Source organism: Bos grunniens, chromosome 25 (genome assembly GCF_055505025.1).
Source record: "Bos grunniens cultivar Pamir isolate PY7600 chromosome 25, Bosgru_T2T1.0, whole genome shotgun sequence".
In the NCBI taxonomy this organism is placed as follows: Eukaryota; Metazoa; Chordata; class Mammalia; order Artiodactyla; family Bovidae; genus Bos; species Bos grunniens.
This window is the reverse complement of record NC_141189.1, coordinates 33082829-33107480: the sequence shown is the minus strand read 5'-3', so window position 1 is coordinate 33107480 and position 24652 is coordinate 33082829. Positions and strand designations below refer to the sequence as shown.

The 24652-nt window shown below is 48.4% G+C and overlaps 1 protein-coding gene across 15 annotated transcripts in view; it reads left to right on the top strand.

Moving 5' to 3' along the window:
• Positions 1 to 24652, top strand: part of CLEC16A (C-type lectin domain containing 16A) — a 236597-nt gene that overhangs the window by 65120 nt on the left and 146825 nt on the right. For 10 of the 15 annotated variants that reach the window (XM_086375775.1, XM_086375772.1, XM_086375777.1 and 7 more), the window contains 3 exons: positions 663 to 894; positions 15738 to 15867; positions 20606 to 20706. In XM_086375775.1, coding sequence (XP_086231901.1) covers positions 663 to 894; positions 15738 to 15867; positions 20606 to 20706 — 463 coding nt within the window. The remainder of the gene's footprint in view (positions 1 to 662; positions 895 to 15737; positions 15868 to 20605; positions 20707 to 24652) is intronic. The other 5 variants (XM_086375773.1, XM_086375778.1, XM_086375776.1 and 2 more) reach the window with 1 other exon arrangement.

The following is a 24652-nucleotide window of genomic DNA, read 5'->3' as shown; positions in this document are numbered from 1 at the left end:
AATCCCAGCTCTGTCACCTCCTGGCTGTGTGGCCTTGGGTGGGTCATGTAACATCTCTGAACTTCCATTTCCTCATCTGAGCATAACTATTATTCTCTGGGGGTTTTGTAAACTGTTAAGTGAGGTAATGCAGTCAGAGCCCTTAAAACACCATCGGGCACATAGAAAGTACCACCAAAGTATTAAAAGTGTGTTTCTGACCTTTGGGAAGCGTGGAGCTGGTGTGGGTCAAGGACACAGTGACTTGGGACTGTGGGCCATAAATAAATGGTAGCTGGTGCTATTGTTTAGATTATTTAATAGTAATGATGATGCGAAGAGCTGACTCATTTGAAAAGACCCTGATGCTGGGGAAGATTGAGGGCAGGAGGAGAAGGGGGTGACAGAGGATGAGATGATTGGATGGCATCACCCACTCAGTGGACGTGGGTTTGGGTGGGAGTTGGTGATGGACAGGGAGGCCTGGTGTGCTGCGGTTCATGGGGTCGCAAAGAGTCAGACACGACTGAGCAACTGAACTGAATAGCCGTCATGATCAACGAAGACATAAAATTTGCTGTATTGGAGGGAAATTCTTGGGGTGGAAACCTTCAGACAGCTCCATAGGAGCCAGTGAGACCCCACTGTTCAAATCTGTCCATTGTCTTGGTTCAACTTTCCAGGCTAAGCCGAGCATTCGGTGTTTCATTAAACCCACCGAGACACTAGAGCGGTCCCTTGAGATGAACAAGCACAAGGGCAAGAGGCGGGTGCAAAAGAGACCCAACTACAAAAACGTTGGGGAGGAGGAAGACGAGGAGAAAGGGCCCGCCGAGGATGCCCAGGAAGACGCCGAGAAGGCTAAAGGTACAGAGGGTGGTTCAAAAGGCATCAAGACGAGTGGGGAGAATGAAGGTGAGTGCACGCGCCACCGCCAGCCTGCCCACTGGGCCGTCCTGTCTGGCACCCCGTGTGTGTCCCTGGGTGCGCCTGTCGTTCCAGACACCTGTGTGCCTCACTCTACACTGCCCGGCCTTTGGCGACAGCTGTGGCCAGGCCGTAGGAGCCTGGGCAGCCCGGGGCGAGGCCCTGCCCTCTTATTCCCTGCCCTGTGTCCCGTTTGTCAAAAGAGGGGATTTACTTTGTTATGAGGAGAATAAAATGGGCTAATGCACTTAACATGCTCAGAACAGTGCCTGGCCCATGTCGTAAGTGTCTCCCACTATGATTATTTCATAACTACTGTCATTATTATTGATAGTGTTGTCATCTTTATCATTATTGGTGTTCTTCCTTATAATCCTGATAACCCAGGATGATGATTTTTGACTGAAATCTTTATTGCCAGTGCACTGCAGGAAGAAAAATGGCCCAGGGCTGATGAAATTAGATGCTTTTCATACGATTATGGTTTGGGAGGGAATCAAATAATCAAATGCAACCCCCCAGATTCTTACACTAAGATTGTTTTCAAGCCCTCATCTGTTTAGAGTGAGGTGCGCTGGTGTTCGGTGCATTGGGGTCAGGAACAGAATCGTTTTGTCCTCTTCTCTGCCCTTGTCGAGGACGATTCTGGTTTACTTTTCACCTCCCTCTTGTTTAGACACTAATGCTTCCATCTGGAGAGCATTGTCAGCCCCAGGGATGAAGCAAGTTTAAACTGTTGCTTGTGTCATGGGCCGGGCTCACAGCCACACAGATGGGGTCTCTGGCCACGGCCCCGGACGCTCAGGGTGGAGGAGGTGATGGGGTCAAGTGAGGTGGGAGCTCTGCTCGCCAGAGGGGAGCTTCCAGCACACCTCCTGGGACAGATCCGGGCTCTCCCCAGCTCCCGCCTGCGTTCTGCTCAGGCGTGGGGGGAGCATCTCCTGTGAGCCCTCCTCTGGGTCCTGGGCTCGCAGCAGCTCCTCTGCAGCCAGCTCGCCGGCCCATCAGCCTGGACTGTGCGAGTCCAGGCGTCCAAAGCTGGAAAATGGAGCCGCTCAGTAAATCAGTTGACTGGGAACTCATTTGTTTGGGGGAGTTTGCTGCAATTATGCAGCCAAAACCCACCCCCATCCCCACCCCGCTGGCCCCATTCTGATGATCTTGGCAGCTCTCTGCAAATGCCACAATCATATTTCGATGAATATAACCCAAGTGTCTCCCTGCTGCCATCAGCCCTCTTTTGAGGCTGAGATCTCCAGCATGCTTTTTTTTCTGTCCAAAGTGTGCAGTAAGCATCTTGGTTTAGGAATTCCTTTCTGGTTCAGAAACCCTTTGCCAACAAATATCACTGTGGCGGGGAGGTGAGGGGTGGACACAAGGTAAGCCATACTTGTTTGCTTATTTGCATCATTTTTACTTTTTGGTCTAACTGGGGAGAAAATTATCTGCTGAAACTTTTGGTTTACTGTCCTGTAGCCACTCTGGGGAAAATGGACGACTTCACCCCATTTTGTACACTGTGTTCTCGTCAATTTTGTTTTGGAAAGATGCTACCTCTTTTTGTTCCAGTCCTTTTAAGGGCTGCTGTCTAACCAGGCTGGGGCTGTGACTAACCATGGTGTGGACAGGGGCAGGCTTGGCCTCAAACACACAATCCAGTGACTCAACTGGCAGCCTAGTCCTGGCGCAGCGGGGCTGCAGCGGCTCTGCAAGGCTGCCGTCCCCGCTTCCTGTTGGGATCCAGGGGGTGGGGGGTGGTCTCCCTGGGTAGGGGGGAGCTCCCTGCAGGCTGAGCCTGCCCTGTGTAGGGGGCACAGGGATACATGTTCACCAGCCTTGAGAACCCTGTTTTCCAGGTGGTTACTCAGCCAGGGCTCAGAGGAATCTCCCGAGAGACTTTGTTTGGATGTTTGATGCCAACTTCAGGGTCCAGGGGAGTGTGGTTCTCCATGGCCCCCTCAGCTTTGTAATGCCCTCCTGTTTTCCTGGCCCAACTCATCGTAAATAAGCACAACTTTTGCAGGCCCATCCAGCAAAGAGACACCTAACTGGGCAGCAACAGGTGTATTCTGGGGCTCTTTGAATTGTTTATTTGACCTCTCAGTTATTCTCGTGTTTGAAGGTGTGGCCGCTGGGTGCTCTCTCCTTAGACTGTCTCTGTGTTTGGGTGAAACCACACAGCTGTTAATTCCTGTGACTTGGAAGGGTGTCAGGCACATTTTCTCACTTGGTGTCAAGCCAGAGGACAGTGTCGATGTGTAGATGGGAGATGTTACTTATGGTCCTGTCTCACCAGCCAGACCTACGTGTGCCTTGGAGGGTGTCCCCAAGCTCTGGACTTCATTGTCCCCATCTGGAAATTGCGACTCTAGGAAGTATAAAGACTTTTTTTTTTAAACATGAGGATGTTAGGATTCTTGTGGTTATAAGATTTAAATATTCAACTCAGACTAACTCAAGCAGAAAAGGCAATTATTGTTTGTCTAACTGGGAGGCACAGGAGGGGCTGGACTTGGGTGCATAGATGACCATCAGCAGCTCAGGGCCCACATCCTGCCCAGCCACCAAGTGGAAAGAGAGCTGTAACTGAAGCCCGGGAGCCGAGGCTCACTGGTGCTGGTGGACCTGGCTTGCCCACCCTGCAGAGGGACGGCCAGCACTGATTGGTCAGGCCAGTTGTGCGTCTGCCCTACGTGATGCCTTCAGAAAGAAACACATTCATCAGAAGAAGGAGGTGTGGGTGCCGGGCTCCCAGAAACAGCAGGTGCTCTCTTAGAAAACCACAGTATTTCTGCGTACTCCTCCGTCTCCCTCAGGCCAGCTGCTCCCTTCCTTTGTCTTTTCTTGTTTTCCTTTCCATGCCCTTCCTGTTTTGAGACGGGACCTGTGGCTGTCTTCTCCTCCCAGATGCTTCTCTGTAACGTGGTGCTTCTCACGTCGTCCCTGGACGTGGTGAGCTTGTTGACAGCCTTGGACTTATCGCGTAAAGAGATGCTGGCCCCAGTTCCCCCTGCATACCCCGTCATCCCCACTTCAGCAGTGAACTCTTTACTTAAAAAGGCGGCAGAAAGCATAGGAATAAAAAGGCATATGGTCACAAGTCACAAGTCTGCCATGACCTGATTTGAATGTGGCATCAACTTGTTTTTTTTTTTTCGACAGAGGCAGCACCCAGAGTTCACACCTCCTCCACTTTTAAGCCCAGACAAGGAAGTTGTGTGAAATAAATGTGCACCCCTGGACCCTTCACTCCCATCCCTGGTTTGCAGAGAAATATGCTCTGCCTCAGGTCCCCAGTGATGGGCAACTCATTCTGAAACCAAAAAAAAAAAAACCAAATCACAGGACCTTTTAATTTTTAGAAATTGAGTGCTGAAAGGAAGACCAGGGTGCCCTGGTCCCTCTGGCCAGAGGAGTGTGCACCCAGATGCTCGTTCATGTCTTAGTCTAACCTTCAGTCTGAAACGACAGTCATTTCTTTTTGGATTCAGTTAAAGCAGTAACTTGGACATGAGTTTGGGTGAACTCCGGGAGTTGGTGATGGACAGGGAGGCCTGTCATGCTGCGATTCATGGGGTTGCAAAGAGTCGGACACGGCTGAGCGACTGAACTGAACTGAAAGCAGTAGCTTAATAAGTGGACCTGAGACAAGAGAATGAATTGTTTTAATTTCTTGGTTGAAAAATATGGGAAAATAGGCTTTTTGCCTATAAGGAAAAGCAGCCATTGGTTTCGTGGCCTGACCTTCAAAGATGACTCCTCTCTTGAATCCCTGTGAGGGCATGGAGGGAACAGAACAGTAGTGGCTGTGAACCTGCCAAGTTAGCTGGGACTTAAGGAGTCCCAAGCTTGGCTTTATTTTTTTCCCCCCTTCTGAAGTCTCTACTGAAATGAAATTGAACCTTCTGGCCTCATTTTTGCAAAGCCAGAGCCAACCCCAGGCCTAGCAGGTTTCTGATGAGGGCGAGCCAGGGACTAGGTATCAGGCGGTCAAGGTCTGCATCCCAGACACCTATGACTCTGCCCCAGAGCTGCTGTGTGACACTGGGCAAGTCATTGCCCATTCTGTGCTTCTTTACCCACAGAGGGGCCTGCGCGATGCCAGCCCTCAGGTTGTCAGAAATGAGAACCTTTAGTGCTTCAGCATTTAGCAGGTGACACATGAACACCGAATAGGAGCCCTGGCAAGACAGTGGAGCGAGAGCCCAAAGTGGGACTTGAGCTTGGTTGGGGGGGCATATGCTTGGTCACCCTGGCGAGTTTCTGTGGGTCCTATTTCTCTGTTAATTTCTATAATGAACAGTGAGGTGGTTAAGTATGTGTGTGCATGCATGTGTGTGTCTGTGTGTTTCTGGAGCAGGGAGTGGGAGAGGGATGGGGAGGCTGAGCCACTGGGATACAGAGGTGTGGGGGCACCAGCTTTTCCAATGGGCTTAACTAGTATAAGGAGAAGGATTGGAGGTCAGGTTAGACAAATCCTCTGGAAAGCAACTTCCTAGGGAGAAAAAACAAATTCTGAATTCAATCTTGTACAATCCAGTGAAAAGTAATAAAAAAAAACAAAGGAAGGGGTACCACAAATACTCAGCACATACGCACTGTGTCATTGCCAGGCACTACTGGCCTCTTGGAATTCTGCTCCAAAGCCAGTCAACAGCATGCGGTCCTTCTCATATCTCCTAGGTAACCAGCAAGGGCATCCTTCCCCTCCTCTCCATAACCTTCTTTCTAAGACCTTCTTATCATTCCCTGCCCCTCTTTTTATCATCTGGCCTCACTGTGATGGCTGGAACATTGACCGCAGAGGGCAACTGAGAAAATCCTTGCATTTGTCAAGTCAAAGACTGTTGGGAGGTCAGGCCTGCCATTTCCCTGAAAAGCACTTCATTTACCAAATATTAATCAGATTAGAATGCCCATCACCCTGGGAAGTTGATGAATTATGGCTGTTATTAAAAAAAAAAAAAAAAATCCACAGTGACAGAGTACTGGGAAAGCTTAGGGATTTGGCCAGAGTTGTCACATGAGGGGACGGAGGTTGACATCCTTGGATCCTGAGAGTCTGCAGGCCTCTCCTGCTCGTTCAGTGATTCGCACAACCATTACTGCCTTCCAGCCCCAGAAAGCTTCATCCTCCCAAAGCGAAACCCTACCCACTAAACATCTCCCTGTTCTCCCTCCCTCCTGCCCCTAACAGCCTCTACCCCACTTCCTGGCTGATGCATTTGACCACTCTAGGTGCCTCATATAAGTGGAATCAATACAGTGTTTGTCTTTTTGGGACCGGCTTCTTTCACTGAGCATCCCGAGTACCCGAGATTCATCTGTGTTATAACATGTGGTGGGATTTTCTTCCTTTTTAAGGCTGACGATATTTCATTTTTTGAATAAACTCCATTTGGCTTATCTTTTCTTTTTTAAATTTCATTTGTTTTAATTGGAGAATGATTAGTTTACAATATCGTGATGGTTTTGCCATACATCAGTATGAATCGGCTACAGGCACACTTGTGTCCCCTCCCTCCTGAGCCCACCTCCTGCCCCATCCCTCCAGGTTGTCACAGAGCACCGACCTTGGGTGTCCTGCATCATCCATCAAACTCCCAGCGTTTTCCATGTTAAGTCTGGTCTTTGTGTCTCCTTTGCTACCCTGTACATCAGTACCATCTTTCTAGATTCCATATATATGCGTTAGTGTATGATATTTGTCTTTCTCTTTCTGCCTTGCTTCACTCAGTGGTCACCTGGGTTGGTTGCACCTTTTGGCTGCTGTGAATATGGATACGCAGACACTATTTTGCTGAAGAGGTTTTTGTGGAAACAATAGAGGCCAAGCAAGGTCCAGCTGGGGCTTGCCGAAGCTAGAGGAGCTGGACACTTGAGTTTTTGCTCCCAGCCTGGCAGCTTCACATCCTTCCACTCCCAGAGGCCCGAATCAGTTGTGTGAGGGGTCCCGCCACTGCCAGGCTGGATACTGGAGCCTTCAGGCTTGTGGGCCACGGTGCCTGGCGCAGAAACCAATACCCCACAGATGCGGTTTACACCGTGCAGGTAGTTTGGGAAGAGGAGCCCACCTCTTGACCCCTCTGTGCCTTGGTTTCCTTTCCATAAGCTGTAGAGGTTCCACTAGGCCAGTGTTGGCCTGACTGGGGGATGTGGAGATGGCTTTGGGTGGGACCGAGAGAGAGGGCCTTGAAGACCACAGTGAGAGGTTTCTTGTCGGGATCTCAGCTCTGGGGGGTGGGGTGGGGGAGCCTCGTGGTTGGTGTGTGCCTTTGACCTCCTCATGTTCTCCAGACACCCCTTTCCATGAGTACAATAGGCCTCAGGATTTTCTGTTTATTCATCATGTGTATATTTTTCACAGTTGCTCTCTATCGGTACTGGTTTTATGCTGATAGTAGTAATTCCTAAAAATATTTTATTTGAAAATAATTTCAAGTTTATAAAAAGTGAAAAAAACAAAACAAAAATAGTGTAAAGAACACGTGTTTAGCCACTTTCACATTTTAACATCTTATACCCCATTTGCTTTCCTATCTGTATTTTCTCTCCCTCTCCACACACTGTCTGTCTGTCTGTCTCTCTCTCTCTCTCTCACACACACACACACACACACTCCTTTTTTTCTGGATAGGTTGCATCCAGCACACCCCTTCCATCCTAAACTCTTGAGCCTGAATTTGCTGAGTGCAGGGCGTTCTCCGCTGGGACCACTGCACAGTTAGCACCGTTGTAATGGGTTCCTTCTGCCCAGGTTCTCCATTGGCCTGATGACACCCTTTGTAGCATATTTCCTCCCTCCAGGGACAGAATCCAGTCCAGGGTCAGGCTGTACCTTGGATTACCACGTCCCTTTACCCTCCTTTACTCTGGATATTTTCACAGTCTGTCTTTCTCTTTTCCAACTTTGACAGTTTTGAAGAATACAGAATCTCCCCCACCTTTGTTTTAATAGAACGTTCCTCATTCTGTCTTGAATGTTTCTTTCTGATTAGGTTGAGGTTAAGCGTTCTTGGTTGGAGTCTGGCACAGGTGACATGTCCTTCCCAGGGTGTCACTTCTGGAGGCGCATGATGCCCTTCTGTCCTTCATGGGTGATGTTAATTTTTGCCAGCAGGTGAAGGTGTGGCCCAGCTTCTGCACTGTATCATTACTTTTTCTTTTAGGAGCTAATTTGCAATCCATGGGAAACACTTGGACATAATGCAGATATCCTGTGCCTCATTAAAATCTCCCCTTAGAACCTGCCTGCACAGATCCCCTTCCTGTTGGTGGGGATGTAAATTGGTGCAACCACTCTGGAAAATAGTATGGAGGCTCCTCTAAAATGTTAAAATAGTGTTATCAGACGAACCAGCAATGCCACTCCTGGGCGTGTATTCAGAAAAGATGAAAACTCTAATTGGAAAAAGATACGGGCATCCCAGTGTTCATAGCAGCACTATTTACAATATCCAAGACATGGAAGCAACCTAAGTATCCACGGATAGATGAATGGATAAAGAAGGTGCGATGTATATACACAATGTAATATTACTCAGCCATAAATAAGAGTGAAATAATGCCATTTGCAGCAACATGGACGGACCTGGAGATGGTCAGACTAAGAGAAAGACAAATATCGTACGACAGCTCGTATGTAGAATCTAAAAATATATATACAGATGAACTTACAAAACAGACTCACAGACAAAGAAAACAAACCTATGATTATGAAAGGGGAAAGTGGGGGAGGGATAAATTAGGAGTTTGGGATTAGTAGACATACATTACTGTATAAAATAGATAAGCAACAAGGACCTACTGCATAGCACAGGGGACTATATTACTATCTTGTAGTAACCTATACAAGAAGGAGAAGGCAGTGGCACCCCACTCCAGTACTCTTGCCTGGAAAATCCCATGGACGGAGGAGCCTGGTAGGCTGCAGTTCATGGGGTCGCAAAGAGTCAAACGCAACTGAGCGACTTCACTTTCACTTTTCAGTTTCATGCATTGGAGAAGGAAATGGCAACCCACTCCGGTGTTCTTGCCTTCAGAATCCCAGGGACAGCGGAGCCTGGTGGGCTGCCGTCTGTGGGGTTGCACAGAGTCGGACACGACTGAAGCGACTTAGCAGTAGCAGCAGTAACCTATAATGGAAAGAATCTGAAAAAGAATATGTATATGTTGGAGATACAGCAAGGTGACGTATATGTATACTAATGAATCACCTTGCTGTATACCTGAGACTAACACAGTGTTGTCAGTGAATAGCACCCCCCTTAGCTGTGGCATCATTGCCGGTCCTTGCTGAGTCTTTATTAGGATCGCAGGAGAAGGCTGGTTTCCCAGTGTCAGCGCTCGGTACTGCACTGCAGGCGAGATTCCTGCCTCCTTCCCATTCATTCATCTATCTAGCCTTGGCACAGACTCACGGATTCCAGTTTTTTAGTGGTTTGTATTTCAGTACTGTATTTAATTAATTGGGTGCTCACATCGTCCCAGATTTGACCCTTGAGAACCCTTTCAAGCTGGCTGCTACATCTTTGTGATCTGCCCTCTTCCTTTTTTTTTTTTTTTAACAGTTGTGACACTTTGTGTCATAATAAGGTATTCCAGGTTCATTTTCCACCAACTCTGCCCTTCCTCAGGGTTAATTTCTCTGGAAAGCCCTGTTCCCTTTCAGCGTCAATGACTGAATGGTTTTCAGCAGGCCGAGATCTGGGCACCAGATGTGCTTCTGACTACATGGGGTGTTCTGCTATTTGAACCCTTCAGTGAACAGAGCTAGGAAATACATGCAGGTATATATACAAAATGCATGTTACCAACATCTCCAATTCCAGTCAGTCCCAGGAGTGTTTTTTCTTGACTTGCCGCACTCGTTTTGATGTCTCTTCCTTTACAGTGAGAGGCTGGCTTCTAATGACATCAAAACATTTACTATTTGCTCAATCCTATAACACATCTTTATGAAGTTTCAGAATTGTTTGATAAATCAAGAGTTGTTTACAGTTCCCTGCCCCCTGCCCCCAAATACTTCACCTGTTCCTAAGCTGAAGGTATAGACTGTGTCATAAACTATTTGGGTTTGTCTATCTTTCCTTTCTTTTCCCCCTTCAGGATAGATATGGTATTCATTTGAAATATATTTTATATTTTAGTCTCGCTCTCTCTTTTTTTTTAGTTAAAGGTTTGCCCTTCCCATTTTTATTGATTTAATTTATTTCTCTCTTTAAAAAAAAATAGTTTGGAACATTAACCAACTCAAAACTATGCAAAAGCATTTGTTCAAGGAAATATCCTTCTTCCCACATACCTTCCATCCTGTTCCCCTCCCTCTTGTACATAACGAACTTATTGTTTTCTGCAATATCCTTCCTGGGTTTCTTTGTGTAAAAAGAAGCAGAGGTGTGCATGCTTTATTGTTTTCCCTTCTTTCTCACACTCAGAGTGCAGTCCACCATATATGCTCTTTGGCCCTTGGCTGTCTCCGCGTAGCCCTGCCTCCGGAAATCGCTCTGTGTCAGTTCACAGTGGCCTTCCTCATTCCTTTCCCAGCTGTGCCATGTGTACCATGGTCTATTCAATCAGTCTTTATGCTCGGACATTTAGGTAGTTTCCAGTATTTTGCAATTACCAATAATGCTGTGGTGAATGCCCTTGTGCCTGTGCATTTTCATATCGTTGGAGGTGTGTCTTCCAAATAAATTCCTGCAAGTCGGATTGCTCAACTGAAGGATATAGAAGTGATTTAAAGTTTTCTCTGAAAATGTATTTAAGTAAAAAAAAAAAAAGTGTGAGAGTTCGAATCAAATGATTAACAAGTAGTTCAGGCAACGGAGACACGGCAGAAATGGTGAAAGCAGGCCCATGACTGAAGTTTGAGCAGAGCTGGACTAGGGCTTCCCCGGGGGCTCAAGTGGTAAAGAATCTGCCTGCCAGTACAGGAGACGTAGGAGACTTGGGCTTGATCCCTGGGCTGGAAAGATCCCCTGGAGGAAGAAATGGCAACTCACTCCAGTATTTTTGCCTAGGAAATCCCATGGACCGAGGAGCCCGGCGGACTGCAGTCCACGGGGTCACAAAGAGTCAGACACAACCGAGCATGCACGCACAGCGCACAGAGGACTAGGTAGAGCTTCAGTCCCTTTAACCTCTAAAACAGAAACCTGGTGGGCTAAGTGGGGGCTCCTGGTACGATAACTGAGGTTCAGATGGAGCTCCCTGGGAATTCATCATCAGCGCTTGGAATCAGAGAAAACCTGTCCACGTGAGCCCCCGGTCTGCTTGCCCTGGTGGCGGCAGCATGGTGCACGTACCCTGGGAGGGGAGTGAGGCCACACCAAGGCAGGCATGATGTCAGCAGGGAGCTGTACAGAACCATGCCAGACATCCTGATGCGGCATAAAGAGGGGTGCCCTTTGAGCTTCCATCACCAAGGCCAGATCCTCGTCAGCATCCACTTTTGAAGATGGCTGTAGGGTCCATTTTGGAACAGTGAGACTCCGGTGAGAACCTGTCCTCTAAAACCTGTTAGCCACTCCTCTCAGGCCCACCTGGCACTTTGCATTCAGTTTCCAGGAGCTGGCAGCCCTGGGTAGGGATCACCGGTTTCAAGAGTTTAAAGGACAAGGGAAGACCTGCTTGGCATTGGAGGAACTGTTGTGTATTTTACCTAGAGAACTACGTGAAGCAGCTCATCCTACACTTACGCCTGTTGGAGGAGTTGTTTGTTGGGGGGCGGCGTGGGCGGTATGGGGGTGCAGCTGTGAGAACCGGGGTGACACAGCCAAGGTTTGGAAGCCTCGTCGTGTGTGGAGAGGCCCTTACAGGCCTGATTCTGCACCAGGAGTGACCTGGGAAGTAGGAGGGGGGCAGACTTGGCTTCTAGTGCAGATTTTCTAGCGGTGTGAAGAGTTACTATCAAACTTCCCTGGCGGTCCAATGGTTAAGATGCTGCACGTCCACTGAAGGGAGCATGAGTTCGATCCCTGGTCAGGGAAGTTCTGCATACTGCATGGTGCAGCCAAAAAAAAAAAAAAAGAGTCATTCTACTTCTGGGTTTCTGTTTCCTCATATTCAGTCTCTAGGACCAAACTAGTGGTTTTCAGGCCATTTTGTGGGAAGCTGCAGAATTCCTGAAAGGAGCTTCAGGGGCCTCTGTGGAGGGCATGAGGGGACCTGTGGTCAGAGATATTTGGGCACCCGCCCAGCCTGCCCCTGGAACAGCTCTGTGCTCATCTCTTAGCCTTGGGAAATTGTTCAGAATCAGTGTGCACTTGCTAACACAGTTTGGTGAGCGCTAGGCTGACTTATCTTCAGCCTCATCTCTGCTCCAGAACTCTCAGAGTGTCCAGGGAGATTAAAAAGCCACAAAGGAACAACTACATCACAGCAGATGGAGGCACTAGGGCTTAGCCCTGTAACCCTGGGGAGTCCTCGGAGCTGAGTTCCTGCTGTGTCAGCCCAGCAGACCAGGAGGAAGGGTGGGAAGCAGGTCAAAGGGTCACAGGGCAGACGTCAGAGGCTGGCACCATTGTCTCACTTGGTAGTCTTCAGATGACATGTCTCAACAGTAAACACATATGTAATTCAACATGCATCTCCCCAATATATATATATACGTTTATTATGGACTATACGTATTTGTATTAATGTGCAAATGTTATGTACATCATAACATGAAAAAAATAGATTTTTTAAAAGATAATAGTTAAAAATAAGGAGGTTTTGCCTATCAAATCATCTTGCATACCCACTGGGATATCTGCACCCCACTTGGGAGGAGATGAGAGTTGTTGGGAGGCCCTGAAGGAGGCTAGTGGAGGGAGTATGGGAGGAAGGAAGCAAATGGTGCTTCTCAGATGGCAGCGCCTCCTGCCCTCTGCCGTGGCTGTGGGCTGCATGCACTGTGGTTTACTCAGTAGCTCTTGGTGAATTGACTCAGTGGTTTTGTCTTAAATTTAGCTTCATCCTAAGCAGTAGCATCCACAAAACAGACTTTCTGTGCAGTTAGGATTTTCTTCTAATGCGTGTTAAACACAGACTGTGCAAACACATGGCACTTAAAACTGGCGTGTCAACCCCGACCTGTGTGATGGGGCTGACCCCGTGGGGGACTCTGACCTGTGTTGTCTGACTTCAGACCACGCTGGGAGGGAGGGGCCTGGTGAGAGCAAGCCCCCTCCCCCAGGTCCAGGCCCATGGTTGGCGTGGGGGGGGGCGGTGCAGTCTTCCCAGCCAGAGGACAGTCGCAAGCACAGTCACCTTAACAGTCCCAGAAGGGAGGCCAGGATGCAGCCCACCCCCATCAGGACACTGCACACACATGGATCGCAGGTTGGACGTGCTCTACACATCACAGCTGCTGAGCGTCATTGCCAGCCCTGCTTGGCCCTAGGCAGACCCGTCAGACATGATCCACTCCAGGGTTTTGTATTGAGCATTTGCCTTATGCCAGGCCCTGGACTAGACACTGCAGTTCTGGTGGAGGACAAGACAGATACGGCAGCTGCTCTCATGGAGCCCACATCCTAGGGTGGGGAAGGCGGACAGGAAACAAGCAAACCAGTAGAGAATGTAAAATCCAGGTGCAGGTTTCTCCCGAAATCTGAAAGTAGAGACTTTTAGTGAGAGAAGATGGTATAAAGCCAGGATGCAGTGCCCTTAGCACACACCTTGCTAACAGATGCCCAGAGTAGATGGACCCCAGGCACCAGCACAGCTCACAGCTACGGCAGCTCGACGCTGAGGTGCTAGCGACCTCTGCTTCCCAGGAAGGAGTGTGGCGGGGCCGTGTCCACACTCAGGGTGCACGCTGCCTCTGTAATGACTGCTGCAACACCAACGCTAAATGCTATTTCTGTTTTTCTCCTATTTTTGTAAAAGGGAAAGTCCTTTTCAGGTTTCTTTTGGTTAGAAAAAACAGGTACTAATACAGGTCTTTCCATAAAAGCCAAGTGGCCTAAAAGCAAAACTTTAAAAAGTGAGGATACCTGTAGTTATAAATACCATAAAGTAAAATCAAGAAGAGTGGGGAGGGGACATCTCTATGGAAGAATTCCAAGTAATTTATGTAGCTGCCCTCCCTTAAGGAGACAGAACATAGCTCTGTAATCCTCAAGTTCGTGAGCTGCGCTTAATGACTTGCTTCCGAAGGGTATGGGATGCAAGGAGGAGGAAAAGTCCCTCTCCAGTGGAGGACTCTGACCAGCTTTCCCTTGTCCGAGTGATGCAGATGAACATCCCACATCATAAGTCATGTTGCTAGGCTGTGCCCTTGATAGGATATGATGAGACAGCACTTCCTCTCTGTGGTCTTCCTCCCAGAAACCCATAAGCCCAGTCTAATAATAGGAAGAATGTCGCTGAAACCCAGATTGAGGGGCGTCCTAAAAATGCCCAACCAGACTCCTCAATCCATAAGGTCATCCGGAGGAAGGGAGGTCTGAGGAACTGTTTCAGCCAAGAGGAGCCTAAGATGTGACAGCTGGATATAACATGGTTATCCAGGCGGGGGTCCTGGAACTTAAAAAGGATATTGGGGAGAAACAAGGGAAATCTGAAAGACGTATGGAGTTGAATTCATAGTAACTTGGAGAGGTAGAGGGAAAACCGATGGGGAGGGTGTCTGAGAAGACATCCCTGAGACGGCGACGTTCAAGTTGAGTCTCAAGTGACGTGATTGAGTGGTGCCTGGGGAGGGAAGACTGGGGTGAGAATGTTCCAGGCAGAGTAAGCAGCCATGTAAAGACCCCGGGGCAGGAGCAAAGCCATGCGGGTCCAAGGCGAGTGACAGGAAGCGCAGGACAGCTGGTGGGGCAGAGAGGGCCCGGGGGTGCAGTCAGCGGTGGTCAAGGGCCGGGCCGTGCGTGGCCTTGATACCGTGGACAGCATTTGGATTTTGTTCTGAGCATGATGGGAAGGCTGAAGGGGACCTGGGCTAATTTCTGCTTAAAATCACTTGGTTCTGTGTGGACAACAAATTGGGGTTGGGGGTGGGGGCAGTGGGCTCAAGATAAGCAGTGGGAGGCTCTTGCTTGGGTCAGGGGAGACGATGGCAGAGCCCGGGTGCTCGCCTGTCCTTCATGAGGGGACACACAGGTTCGTCATCCTTTCCCCTCACCGTATTTCCTGAAGATGGGGGGCAGCCCTTGAGCTCTGGTTCTAAGAACTAAGTGTTTGATGGTCCACACCCACTTGTTGAGGAACTCTATTATAACAGGGACAGCTCACGGCACAGCCACCATCCACCTCGAACTCAGGACACTTTCCTTCGTTGGTTCAGACCTTTTTCTGAAAATGAAAATGTACACGGTGCTCAAGTCGGGTGCTATGAAAGTTGCCCCTATTTAATTGGGAAAAATAAAGCGAGGTCCCTCCCCTCTCTGCTCTCTGGAAGCTGTAAGTGGGAAAATAAAACAAAGGCTTTGGGCATGGCAGAGCCCAAGCTACAGTGTAAACAGGTTTGGAATATCTTTAGTGGATTCGGTTATGTTTTATTAACCGCATGTCATTTCTTCCACGCTCCTCAATTCCTCTGGGAAGGAAGTGTGGTATCAATAAAGGAGAATAGATAACTGTGGAAGTAAATCATGGTAATCTGGGCTTTCCTGTCAAGATGAGACGCCGTTTCTTGACATTGCCAAGCTGAAAGGAGAGGGGGGTGCGGGCCCCGTCTTATTGCTCCCCGGCGTGGGTGTTGCAGGGGCTGCTGTCGCCACCGTCGAGTGTTTGCTGGGTGTTTGCAGAGCGGTCTGCTGGTCTCCATCTGGAGCACAAGCGTGTCTGTGAAACTCGATCCGGGGCCGCGCGGGCTCATCCCGGTGTCTGTCTGCTTCCAGAGATAGAGATGGTGATCATGGAGCGCAGCAAGCTCCCGGAGCTGGCCGCCAGCACCTCCGTGCAGGAGCAGAACACCACAGACGAGGAGAAGAGCGCCGCCACTGGCCTGGACAGCGTCCAGTGGAGCAGGTACTACCGGCCGGTCGGAGGGCTGCCCCCGAGCCAGCCTTCAGCTGCTGCTCGGTGTCTGGGATGAGGTGGTGAGGGAAGTGCCCTGGCCGGGTGCCCACGGAGGGTAAGCCAGGCCTCGTCCCACCACCCTGGTAGCCTCTTCTGCTTCCCAGCCAAGCCATCCTGCTGCTCCCCACCCTGGCCTCCAGAGGTGCCGCTCCTCTTGAGAGACCACGGGGACAGAGCTGGCCCTCAAGGCCATGGTACTCACCCTTTAGGATGAATGACTGAGGCACGACACCACCATTCTAGGCACTTCGGTGCTGGTCCTAACAGGGTGTGGCCTTCGGGCCACTCCTGGCTGCGCCCTGCTGCCCCCAGGAAGGATGCCCTTGGGGGCTGCCCCCAGGAAGGATCCCCTTGGGGGCAGCATTTGGATTTTATGATCTCATTCACTCACTGCTGCCGTGCTCACCCCTATCTGTAGGGCTTGCCCTGGTGACTCAGCGGAACTGTCTAATGCTGCTGTCCACCTTCGACTTCTTGCCTGATGGCTCGTTTCTATGGCTGCCCAAACTATTACACTATGCAACCTTCCAGACGCCAGCTTTCCTGCAGCCTGGCTGGAGCACCACCCCTTCCAGAAGGAATCGGGTGGAGGTCTGCTGCCAAAGTTGCAGGGAACTGTTAGAGGGCTTCTCCATCTCAGTGTTATTTCCTTTTTTTTTGTTTTTTGTTTTTATTTTTATTTATTTATTTATTTTTAAAATTTTATTTTATTTTTAAACTTTACAATATTGTATTAGTTTTGCCAAATATCGAAATGAATCCGCCACAGGTATATCCACATCAGTGTTATTTCCTTATCAAATGCCTGCAGTAATCTCCAAATCATGTGTCAGTGGTAGTGAATGCACAGCAATGTGGTTTCTCTGTCAGCCTGCAAGGCATTCACTTCCTAAACTCTCATGGTGGATGAAATACAAACACACATACTCATCCTATTTATTAATCCAACTTAAAGTGAAGTCTTGAAGCACACCAGTCTTTTCCTGCAGGTCTTGTTTATCTCTTTGCTTGACATGTGTTTCAGTTATCTAACAGAAAAGATTAATTTTTTTTATCAGATGCACAGGGGGACCATTTTTAGTTTTGATTAAATAAAAATCTTTGCAGCACAGTGTGGGTTATCAGTTGTACTGCCAAAGAAAGAAAGTGAAAGAAAGAGAAGTCGCTCAGTCGTGTCCGACTCCTTGCGACCCCATGGGCTGTAGCCTACCAGGCTCCTCTGTCCATGGGATTTTCCAGGCAATAATCCTGGAGTGGATTGCTATTTCCTCTCCAGGGGATCTTCCCAACCCAGGGATCGAACCCGGGTCTCCCGCATTGTAGACAGACGCTTTACTGTCTGAGCCACCAGGGAAGTCTGGTGTACTGCCAAGGACCTTTCTAATTTTGTTTTGTGGCCAAAAAAAAAGTAACACTGGGAGCTCTGAAAATTAAGGGAATCATTCTAAACACAGAAAGGGAGGGGAAGACAACCTTTAGGTGCTTGGCTCAGCTTTAATTAGAATACAAATCATTAAAAAACTGAAAATAGCTTGTCATGAGGGATGTGCACCTGCTTACCACATCATTGCATGCTCAGTTGCTCAGTAGTGTCTGACTCTTTGCGAGCCGGTAGACTGTATCTGACTCTTTGTGAACTGGTGGACTGTAGCCTGCCAAGCTCCTTTGTTCATGGGATTTCCCAGGCAAGAATAATGGAGTGGGTTGCCATTCCCTTCTCCAGGGGATCTCCCCGACTGAGGGATTGAACCTGCATCTCCTGCATTGGCAGGCAGATTCTTTACCACTGAGCCGCCAGGGAAGCCCATTCAGTTTCTTAGGATCTAATAAATGGAAACAGCATGTATTTTGCATAGTGGGATAATACTGTAGCTTTCCTAAAGGAGGAAAAACACTCGTGTACTGTCAAAAAGTCAACAGACCAAAATGTTATATTTGAGTATTGGAGTTGAGACTTCTTTTTTACCCCTGAATCTTAGTGAAGGGAGGGGTTTTCTTCAAGTTGATTGAGATTGTTTTTTAACTTATGGTGACTTTGGCATCTTCTGCCACGTTGTTCGTAGTGGAAGCTGATCCTGTGTCCTGAGCTGAGCCACATGCAGACCTGCAGCCCTGAGAAACTTTGAGCAAGAGCTGTGCTCAGCTCTGAGACTGGGCGCCAAAAAGAGACTGGCCCCGGTGGAGAGCTGCCATGGGCTTTGCAAAGGTGTTGTGTTGTTGGTTGTCAGAGACACCCCTCAGTCCCCCCCCCTCACCTCCTGGCACTGAGCCGGGAGGAGCGCATGGAGGATGAGGGAGGGGACAGTTCTCCTTGACATGAACTGGACCTTGACATTGGTCCACTTTCCACAGAAACAACATAGAGCAAAGTGGAACTGTCCTCATATTCCCCACACATGGTGGGCTATCTCTGCATTCATGGTGAAATACAGAACTAAGAAACCGGAAACCACTCAGAACCTTCTGTCTTTAAAAAAAAAAAAAGAAACTTAAAATTTAAAAAGTTAATAGACATTTAGAAAATGTAAAAAACCTTGAAAAGTATAAAGGAGGAAAAAAAGGTCTTCATAATTCAAAAGCAGCTGTTACTAGCATTTTGGTGATTTCTTGCCAGTTTTCAATGCCAGTATAGTGGAAATTCTGCCCTGTTTCCCCCCAGTAGCTTATACGATACTATGTCTATTATTTTTGTTTTTGGTTTTCTCTAATATCAAACCCCAAGTATCTTTTTCACTCTACTGTACTCTTGGTAAATACAATTCTAATAGCTTCATAATACTTTGTCTCATAACAGATGGTTCATTCACGCAGCCTTCCCTCTGCTACTGGGCATTTGGTTATTTGTATTATTCCCAAATGAAAATACAGTCCAGATTCCAAGCAGCTGGTTTGCAAAAAAACAAAGTGTTTTTTAATACTTTATCCTGCTCTTAAGTTTGGAAGTGTTATTGCTGGGGGCTGAGAGAAAAACAGATCCACACATGGCAGAACTATTCACACATCAGAATGGTGATGGCTGATCTGGGGCGGGGGAGGGTCTGGGGCTCCAGAGAAATAGAACTTGAAAGTAAATGTTCCTTAAAAGTTTCTTCCTTTAATTTCTGTGTATTACATGTTTATTTGAAATGTTATGACAAGTGCATTTCACTGCTTTTCTGAATTTTTCAATATGTTTTGAATCAGTGATATCTTTGTGGAGTTCAGAAGTCAAAAAAGTATAAAAAGTTATGCAGCGAATAGGTCTCTGTGTTTCTCTGCTGCACCTTCGCGCTCCCCCTAGTCAGCAGTGCTGACCGTGGCTTATGTCCTTCGAGGGGTTTCTCTGCTGCACCTTTGCGCTCCCCCTAGTCAGCAGTGCTGACCGTGGCTTATGTCCTTCGAGGGGTTTCTCTGCTGCACCTTCGAGCTCCCCCTAGTCAGCAGTGCTGACCGTGGCTTATGTCCTTCGAGGGGTTTCTCTGCTGCACCTTCGCGCTCCCCCTAGTCAGCAGTGCTGACCGTGGCTTATGTCCTTCGAGGGGTTAAGTGTGCCCTTTGTCACTCATTGAGCCTCTCTGCTCTCTTGGCTTCAAGCTGGCATCCGGGGGCAGCCACAGACAGTCACGGGGTCAGAGCCTTCTGCCAACGGACCAAATCTGTGCACATTCTATTATCCTCTTGTTGAAGTCTTTCCAGGCCAGGCCCTTCAGCCAAAAGGGCAGCATTCAGGCTGTATCGTTTGTGTATTTGTAGCTGCTCAATAGATCTCACCCACAAAGCATCAGAGGCGATGCTTCCTATCGATCCCTTCTAACCAGGGAAGGTCGGCCCAAGAAACTGCCGGGTCAGGACCTGCCAAAGCAAGATCATGGAGAAGTGCCTGTGGAATCCTCAAAAGAGAAGTGCAGCAGCAGCTCACGTGTCTGAGCATTTTTCACCTGAGCCTGGGCCTGTGTTAATGCCGCTCTGTTGTCATTTCATTTGAACCCTCACTGTAAACCCTGGAGGGGTTCCTTCCCCATCTCACAGATGGGGGATTGTAATTTACCCAAGGGTTTGCAGCTAAGAAGAGGCAGAGTCAGCATTTGAACCTCAGCAGTCTGGCTCAAGGGTTCACAGTCTAAAATGATCTAGATTTATTGGTACCTTGTCTGCTATTGTGAGTCTATCACGTTGCCCTGTTTCCCTCATTTTCTTGTCGCTCTTTGAAGTACTGCTGTGGTGTGTCCGTGCTCTGTCTGCCCACTGGCTTGGGAGTGCCATAAGACCACACTTATCCCCAGTGTCGGGGACAGCGGGTGGACCATTGTTGAGTAATTGGTCGGTTAGCTGTTCCTTAGTCAGTTTCCCCAAACATGACAGCTTCCTGGGGCAGAGCCTGCCTGTCGATCATCTCTGTGTCCTCCGTGCCTGGGGCTGAACTGGGCACATGGTGGCTGTGCTCTATGCTGCTGGTGCGTGCATGCTCAGTTGTGTCCAACTCTTTACGACACCAGGGACTGTAGCCGGCAGGGTCCCCTGTTCATGGGATTCTCCAACCCAGGGGTCGAACTTGTGTCTCCTCTGTTGGCAGGTGGGTTCTTTACCACCAAGCCATCTGGGAAGCCCATGCTGCTGGTTGGAGGAGGCAGGGGGTGGGCGCTGTGAAGGGCAAAGGCAGCTGGCATCCTGTGTGCAGGCGAGGCTCACGCGGGCCCCTCTCTTCCAGACCCTTCCTGGATATGGTGTACCACGCCCTGGACAGCCCGGACGACGACTACCACGCGCTCTTCGTGCTCTGCCTGCTGTACGCAATGTCTCACAACAAAGGTGAGCCACTCAGCTCGTCTGCCTTCAGGGGAAAGGACAGCTGCTTTCCTTGAAGAATTTCCTTTCTGGTTTTGGCAGACTCCCACAGAACCTCCCTACAGCCTCGTTAGTTTCTCAGGTGCTTTTCTGCACACTGAAGCCACAGGACTCGGTTACTCAGGCAACACGGGGGCGGGTGGTGGGTGGTGGAGAGGGAGATTCAAGCGTTGACTGTCCAGCGCAGCATGACTGTGTTCACACTGTGGTTTGCTCTCGACCCCTCGGTCTACAACTGACTTAAGCTTCTGACCTCTTTCCTAACAACAGAACAAGAATCAGTCAAACTGCAATCTTGGTTTTGCTATTTATAATAGTCAGTGCACCATTCTGGGTTCAGAGCTAAAATAGACTCTGAGTGGATTGTGTGGAAGTGTAGGTTTCCTTTCTGAAGAAAGGTGTGGTTCTCTGGCTTCCCCTGTTGAGGCTGAGCGGTCAGGATCAGCCTCTCGCGGAGCTGAGGGTTTTGATTAGGATCCATTCGTTCACTTCCTCTCTGAGAACAGCCGCTGGTTGTGCACCACCTGGCTTGGCACGAGTGAGTTCTGAACCCACCACATCAGAAACTCTTTGAAGGAGAAACCAGGAGTATTCCTTCTGGCCCCTGCCAAGCACAGGGCTCGGCATAGCTGAGACCTTGCATCAAGGTCTAATGTTTTAGTAGGTTTTTCAAAAGCTTGTTGGGAGGTAGTTAAAGGTGGGTTTTACTGCCATGGTCTACGGTGGGAGTCATTTAGAAAGCACTTAACAAAACAGAGTATGTATTTATTCTGAAATAATTGATGATGATAAGTTGTATGCGTGCTTACTGCGTGGCTTCAGTTGTGTCCGACTCTTTGCAACCCCATGGACTGTAGCCTGCCAGGCTCCTCTGTCCATGGGATTATCCCAGCAAGAATACTGGAGTGGGTTGCCATTTCCTACTCCAGGGGATCTTCCCGACCCAGGGATCGAACCCGTGTCTCCTATGGCTCCTGTATTAGCAGGCAGATCCTTTACCACTGAGCCACCTGGGAAGCCCTTGATAAGTAAGTTGATTAGTGGCAAAAGAAGATACAGTGAAAAATGCCCCCTTTCCCACATTTGTCCTCCACCTCTTCTTCAAAGGCCATTTGTGTTAACAGTTTCTTGTGTCTTTTTAAAGATACTTGTGCAAGCCCAAGTACCAAGTATATATGATTTTATTTCGATGGGTTGCCTACCCTCAACATGAATGGAGGTTCATTCCTTATTATGGTCTGTTCTGTACCTAGAACTGCCTCATGCTTTTTAATCCTACGTCTGTGCCATCGTTTGTTCTGCCGTCCCTTATCGAATGACACTGAGGCCGTTGCCAGGCTTTTCCTACTCAGATGGAGCCAGCCGTGGTGGCTCTTGTCCTGTATCAGTCACTGTGCTCATGTGCGACTGCTTACATCTAGTCTGAAGTGTCAGTCGCTCAGTCGTGTCCTACTCTTTGCGACCCCATGGACTTTAGCCCACCAGTCTCCTCTGCCCATGGAATTCTCCAGACAAGAATACTGGAATGGGTAGCCATTCCCTTCTCCAGAGGGTCTTCCTGACCCAGGGATCGAACCCAGGTCTCCTGCATTGCAGGCAGACTCTTTACCATCTGAGCCATCAGGGAAGCCCAAAAGAAGCATGGCAGGCTCCCTCTGGTGTCTCCCTCCACAGTCCCGTTGATTCCCTTGGCTTCTTCGATCCCTTCCAGCTCTGGCTCAGTCGCTGGCACACGGGAGCCCTCAGTTCCTGGGAATAAACAGAGCTCCAAGCCTGACCCATGGAGTCCGTCCCACCTGTGGATCGCCTGCCATCTGTGCCCACTTCCCCCCAGCTTTGCACTCCAACCTCCTGCCCCTCACATGCTGGAGGCTTTGACCTGGGTGATTGAGCACCACCTTGAAATGTCTGTTTATGCCACACTCGTCACCCATAAATATACCCTAACCTCATCACACTTCCTGCCATTTCTGGTTCAGTTGAATTTGCCAGCCAAGGTTGAAACTGCCATGACCTTTAGCTCTTTTCCTCCTTTGATCCCAGCATTTAGTCATCAAGTGTTGTCATCTCTCCCTCTTTGGCCTGTCTGATCAGCAGAATGTAACTGAGCACAGTTCAATGGCTGGGTCTAGGCTTGGTGCCGGTGGGAAGGACCAAGGGCAGGAGAGCAGGCGAGATCCTGAGTCTGCCTCTCCAGTAGCTTTAGCACAGCCTTCCGGAGGAGTCAACACACGGCCACTTCATAATCCATCCTCCACAACACTGCCGGGCAGGTCCTTGTAAGACTGTGCTGTCCATGTCCTTTCCCTGTTAAAAACCTTTGGGGCATTTTTCTCTCCCTTCAACTCCAACCTCCAATAACCTGCCATTCTGAGTACCTGGATTGCACCCACCATCCTAACTTGATCTGATTCCCCTGACTTCCCACTGCGGACGCTTGGCCCTGGCCCAGGATTCAGACTCTAAGCAGCAATTAACTCTTTCACAGAGATAAACTTGTAGTGACTGTCATGGTACTCTTCAATATTCTTTTGGTTATAAGCCCCTCAAACCACCTCACATTAACAAAAAGAATCTTATGGGAAGGTCCCTGGGACAGCTCATGAGATCCAAGAAGCTGCTGAAAAGCCAAGGAAAGGGCAGGAACCAACCAACTCTGGGGACTTAAGGTAGATGGTGGTTTGGGTCCAGCAGATCTCAGGCAGGGAGTCTGTCTCCATTCCAGTTTCAGATTGGTGGGCAAGAGATCTGATTGTTGCAGGTTGGTGATGGGTCTAACTCTGGAGCAGTCAGTTGTGCCTGAGGGTGGGGTGGGTGGGGTCGGGGTCACACAGCGCCGAGCTGGCCCCAGGGTGTTTCAGCTCTGTGTCTGGGACTGTTCCCGGAGAAGGGAACTTCTCTGGAAGCTTGGCAGCCACCCCATCAGTGCCAACTCACCTACCTGTTCTTGGCTAGGCTTCTACCTTCTTGTATCCGTCTGTGTCTTTTCCTGCTGTTTTCTCTGCCCTGACATCACCACCTATTGAAATTATGTTTATCCTGGAAGTTTTCTCTGAGCCCTTCAGGTGATACTCACTGTGGGTTAGTGTCCTCTAGTATGGCAGGCACGTTTTACACTTTGCTGGATGTGATTTGCTAAAACTTGGTGAAGAAGTTTTGCAGCTATGTTTCTGAGTGTTACTGGCCTGTGGTCTCCCTGTAATTCTCTTGTTTTGTTTGCTTATGTTCACCTTATGGAATGAATGGGGAAATAGTCCCTCCTCCTGAATTTCCTGGACCAGTTTTTGTAGAGCTGGTCTATTTCTTCCTTTACTATTTGATGAAATTCACCAGTGAAGCCATCTGGGCTTGGAGTTTTCTTTGAGAAAAGGTTTTAAAGTACTCAATTTCCTTAGTAGATATAGAGCTATTAGAGCTTATTTATTTCTTCTACACAAGTTTTGGTAGCTTGTATCTTTCCAGGAATTTGTCATTTCATCTAAACTATTGAATTTACTGGCACAGATTTTTTCTTTTACTATGTTCCTTTATTATTCTCTTAATGTCTGTTGGATCTGTAGTGATCCCCCTTTCAATTCATGGTATTAATTGTTTAGGTCTTCATTTTTTTTTTTTTTCCTATCAGTTTGGCTAGAAATTTATCAATTTTATATTAATTTTATTGGTACTCTCAAAGAACTTTCTTTTGGTTTCACTGACTTCTCTATGGTTTTTCTGTTTTATATTTTGTTAATTTTTGTTTTTTATTTTTGACCTTCAGCTGCTTACTTCAAATTTACTGTTTTTGTAGTTTCTTATGATGGAAATTTAGATCATTGATTACAAGATACAAATCATTACAAGATGAGCAACCAAAAAGTTTGCTCACGTTATTCCTCTTTAGTCATATCCTCCCCATATCAGTCATTGA